A 5,351-nucleotide genomic window follows, 5' to 3' on the forward strand; every position below is an offset into this window, starting at 1 on the left:
TTTCTATTTTTTTAGTAGAGACGGGGTCTCGCTCTTGCTCAGGCTGGTTTCGAACTCCTGAGCTCAAACAATCCGCCCTCCTCAGCCTCCCAGAGAGCTAGGATTACAGGCGTGAGCCACTGCGCCCGACCAGAAAAATAGCTTTCAAACAGATGTTTATTTAAAACCAATATATCTGTCTCTTGTTCGTTCATAAGATGGGAGGCACAAAAAGCACTCACATCTAACTATTAATTGAAATGACTTAAAAATGTGGCTAGTCCTTCCATAACTTTCAGTGTTGTTGAAGTGTGTGAGTCTTTTAAAGCTCCACATGGTGCCCATCACTTTGATTTTTGTCAAAGATGTAAACTACACTGGTTATGATGAACAAGTAGTCTTCACATCTCCCAAGAACAGAACAAGAAGAATGTGATTAAGCTGCAATAAGACCAATTTATTTATGATATGAGAGACATACGTTTTTCTTTACTGAAATTATGAGATGGCTTCCATGGCTGATTATTTAGTCTACTTCTTGGAGGCTTATACAATTCTATTTTGTTGGTTTAGAAAGACCTAGTTATGACCTTGGTGAAAGGTGGAGGTGGAACAGACAACCCTTGGCAAAGGCAGCGCTTGGGAGAGTGAGTTTCCCTGAACCCTCGATAAGGATGTGGCCCATGGAGGAGGTGAGGGGCTTGGTCCTCAAAATCCAGTGACATAGTCCACAACCTAGCACCTGTCTTCCGTGCCGCATGTTAATCTTCCTGCCATAGCTTGTTTTTTAAGACTTCTCAAAGCACCCATGAGCCCTGGGTGGATTTTATATCCCCTTGCTATTTTGTAGCCCCTGCCATTCCTCAGGGTTTTATATATTTAAGGAAGCTTTCATTGATTGTTACAAAGAAGAAATGAAATGTATGTGCTTTATATCATCATTTTATAAAACTAACATGTATTGTGCAAATTGTCACACTGTATCCAAAGAACAGTAATTAGGACCAGAGTGCAAGAGAAACAAAGCAAGTGTTACTTATCTAATCTAAAAAAATGATGTAAGCTTTTCTTTAGGATTTTATTTTTTACGTAGGATTTAATTTCTAAATAGCATGTTTCTTATTTAGTTCATCCCCTATTTCAGCAGCATTACCAAATTCTGAGTGATTTTATTTTTTATATATCTTTTGGCAGACAGTTTGTAGAACTATTAATTCATATTATATGCATTTTTATGAATAAAATATTTCCATTATATATATATATTCAGTTTACACAACACAATATAATTTAATGGCAATTTACAATGAATTCCATGTCTATCTTGAACTCTACTGGAGACCAAAGTTTCTTAAATAAGGTGTGTGCACATGGGCCACGAAAGATCTGAACAGATTCCTCCTATTGAAGTCTACTCGTGTGCTTAGTACTAGCTTCCTCAACCACCTGCCTATCTGAAGAACAAGTTCCTAAAGAAAAAAGGCAAAAGAAATATTGCAACACAGGAGCAGAAAAACGCCGACACCAAAAGAGCACAGGAGAGAACTTTGCTCAGATTCTCTAAACTTTGAAGGTTGAGAGATGGAGGTTTTACTATATGAATCTTTGTACTCAGTTCTAGCCATCAACCCCACAAGCTATCCTTGATATGGCTGGATAAATAAATGTTATCAAATTCCCCCAGCTAGGGATAATTACCCCAAACACTTTATTTTAAATTCATTCTAGAAACAAAGATTCTTAATTTCTTTTTTTTAATCTATCCTTTCGAATGCATTGTGCTCTATCTAATATGTTTAATTTACATTAAACAACAACAAACCCTTTAAAACTCAGTGTTTCTTAGCTAAACTCAGAATGAAAATAAAATTACCCTATGCCAGTTAATTCTGAAGGAACCATTTAATTAGAGTAGATTGTTGCATTGGGAATTAGGCCTTATTTGTAACACATCCCATTGCAATAGTGATCTGTTAAAGCATTACTAACATATTTAAAGTCAACTTGAATCATATGATGAATACTCATCTTACTTACTTAGATGTCTGAGCCTTAAAATCATAAACAGCTTTTGCAGGCAATTTCTGAAAAGGGAGATGAATAATTAGCACTAAGTTAAAAATTTGGATTTCCTTCAAGGAAGCAGTTTCACAAGCATGCAAGAAATCTCAAGGAATGATTAAACATACATACTGTAAATCCTATATTGAATTTACAAATACATCAGTTAGTTCTGCATTTAGACATTTAAGCTATAGCAGGAACATAAAGGGCCTATCCACTGTAACATTTCACCTTTTAGGAACTCAGGGGGATTAATGCCACAATGGGAGAATAAAATGCCTGCAGAGGATTCTGTCCTGGGTGTCATTTTGACTGTTACAAAGGCTTTTCCTAGAATAATTCTGGAGGGTCAATTGCTGTACATTCTACAGATGGACACAACTCCTTCTGAATCATAATAAAAGGACCAAAAGCCATAAAGGAAGTCATCATCCCATTCACTAAACACTTATTAGCACATTAGCAAAGAAATATTAGTTCAGTAATCACCGGGAGGCTGGTTAGTGGCCAAAAGTATGGGCATGATCGTCTTGCATTCCCTCAAGGGTTCTGGAATCCTCTGGCACCCTGTCCACCAGCTGCTCTCTTTTCATCATGACATGATGCAGCGGTACACATCCTCAAACTGTGGGGCCCACAAATCTCCCTGAGGCACCCTGAACCCTATAGTTACCTACACCAGCTCTTCCTTCTCCACCAAGCAGTAATCCCTTCACCCCATTCTCTTTCCCTGTGATTGTGGTGAACTTTAGGAACCTGGACCATTCCTGACTTCTTTGGGGGTCCCACAGGCACTGTCCTATCCTCCTGGAGAGGCTGCCAGTCCAAGCCCAGCTTTCAGTTTCCATCACACCCTCATGGCTCCCACACAGAAGGAGCAAGAGCTCTAGCCCTGGTGCAGGGCCATGGAAAAGAGTTAGTTGGCACATGGTTCCCAGGGGCAGTGTCTCCGAGAACTGGGCTGATTTAAAGGCTTTTTTCAGGAAACTCCTCCTACAAAAGTAAGCCAGCAAAGATTTTTTTATGTAGGATTTGTACTGATTTGCAACACAGTTGACATAGGGCTTTCTCCTAGACCAGTGGGCCAGGAAATTGCACAGAGGAAATCTGCTCCCTCCACGAGGCAGCCCAATTCAGGACTCTTGTAGACCACACCTGTTAATTCACGAGCATCAGATCAAGACTCAGAAAGGCCTCTTTGCCAAAAATGGACCACAACTGGGGAAGACCCGGAGCCAGGGTCAGAGAGAAAATCTCTTTGGGTCCTATGCTCAGGCCAGGAAAACTGTTTCTAGTTCCTCAGTGGTTATTTTCACATTTTCAGTCTGGGATTTTTACTGGTTGGGGGTGTCTGCTTGGTTGGCAAGTGCTATAAATATGTTGCGGTAAAAGACCCCAACACTGTTAAGCTACCTACCTCTTTTTCTGGAGTTCCTCTTCTTTCCCTTGGCGCACTTCTCCCGAAGTCAGGCAAGGTGGATGAGTAACTTCTCGGGGACTCACGGTCTATTGGAAGGAACAGGGTGGGTCAGGGTGAGTATCCACTTAATTGCAAGCGCCTTGCTCAGCCATATTCCCTGGTGGCAATGATTTTTTCCTCCAAATTTGGAGAGAGACGCCACTATTAAAGACATGGGTATAAGACTCACAGGTAATTGTGATATAAGACACAAAAGCGAAAACATTTCAAAAGGAAAAATATCCCAGGTTGCAGAAGCACTATAACTACATATATAAATGTAATTGTTACATTGCTAATTAATTATACTGCCACACCTGACAGAGACAATTTATGGTTACAGGGATTTTTCATCTCAAAAGATTTTTAAAACTTTCTATTCTTTTTGCCTACATTTTATAATTACTGTTATAAGGCCTATAAAAGATAAAGAATTTGAAAACAGCATCAAATTGTAGAAACAGAAACATTTTGTGGAACAACTTAACAATGTAGTAATGAAAAAGAAAGAGATAAAACCAAAGAAAATATGTTGATGACAGGAGCATGGTCATGTCGACACTCTCTCTCTCTCTCTCTTTCTTTAAATACTTATTGAGTCATGAGATATCATACCTTTTATCTATGGCCTTCCCTGTGCCCAGCTGATAAACTATCTTATAAGAACATAAATATTCCAAAAACAAAGGGATAAATATAAAGCATCATATCAGTTGCCAAATTGCTTATGACGCATTAAATTCTTTTTGTTCATCTTAAAGGAAAATATAAATCATCACATTACAAAATTATGACTGCAAGTAGTTCTTAATAGTAGCTTATACCTTATGCATTTACGTGACTTATAATGTGGAAATGTAACTGAAGCATGACTGTATTCAAGTAGTACATGTTATAGAATTTTACCAATGTAATTGGGTCAAAATTTGTCAATTATTTCTTCCATCCCTTAATAAATTTAGTTATACTAAATAATAAGAAGCATTAAAAATCGAATTGGACTTATCCCCCTGTGAAGGAATTTAAAATGATCTATTACAAGAAAATGTTGTTTAAAGGTTTTAAGTACTTTGACTATATGAAAGAATTGACTGCTTACAACAAGTGGATATCAGTTACATGACATATAAGGATAAATGCTAACTCTGTGAGTTGCAAACTCCAAAGTCTTTAGGTTTAGGAAGGGTATATGAGCAAATGTTTCAGGTAAAACTTAGCCAGTTGTTTCCATGCATGCTAGAAGATTATGTACAGTATATTTTTCATTCTGTCAATATACTGGTATGATTAAAGGGCTCTCATAATGATTATAAATTTTAAGTTACTCTTACTAACCCATGGAATGTAAACTATTTTTTCATTTGGGCTAAACAAAATTGGAAAGTAAGTATTTTATTAAAAAACAAAATACTGTTTAAATGCTCTTCAAAGCCCTCTCAAAATATGTTTCAATGACATACTCTATCTGCACATAAATTTGGGAGATGATTGTATTAGGATATGGAAAAACTGGAGAAGGTAGCTAATTTATTAAAAAATTAGATTCTGATGTTTTAATCAGTGAAAATTTCCAATTGTAGGAATTGATTTTAAACATTTTAATTTACTGAATTACTTTTGGAAGCATGTTGCACAGTATAAATGAAAGCAGAGATAAATACTAAAAAGTAAATTTGTGCAATAATAAATAATTGAGTAATATGCATTACAGTAATATGAAATTTGAACTACATCTTTTTTTGTCTATAGAGATTATATTTTATACTACACATTCTGAATTATTAGGGGTTTGAATCTCCTTTTTGTCACCTGCTGTCTGTGTGACTTAGGGCAAATTTCTTGTCTACTC

At 36.9% G+C, this 5,351-nt stretch overlaps 1 protein-coding gene across 8 annotated transcripts in view; it reads right to left on the bottom strand.

Moving 5' to 3' along the window:
• The window catches only part of SORBS2 (sorbin and SH3 domain containing 2), a 73,644-nt gene that overhangs the window by 25,734 nt on the left and 42,559 nt on the right, over positions 1-5,351 (bottom strand). For all 8 annotated transcript variants that reach the window (XM_012644010.1, XM_012644014.1, XM_012644012.1 and 5 more), the window contains 2 exons: positions 3,461-3,549; positions 2,017-2,063 (listed from right to left, as the gene is read on the bottom strand). In XM_012644010.1, the coding sequence (XP_012499464.1) occupies positions 2,017-2,063; positions 3,461-3,549 (136 nt within the window). The remainder of the gene's footprint in view (positions 1-2,016; positions 2,064-3,460; positions 3,550-5,351) is intronic.

This window comes from Propithecus coquereli, unplaced genomic scaffold (genome assembly GCF_000956105.1).
Source record: "Propithecus coquereli isolate 6110/MARCELLA unplaced genomic scaffold, Pcoq_1.0 Scaffold203, whole genome shotgun sequence".
In the NCBI taxonomy this organism is placed as follows: Eukaryota; Metazoa; Chordata; class Mammalia; order Primates; family Indriidae; genus Propithecus; species Propithecus coquereli.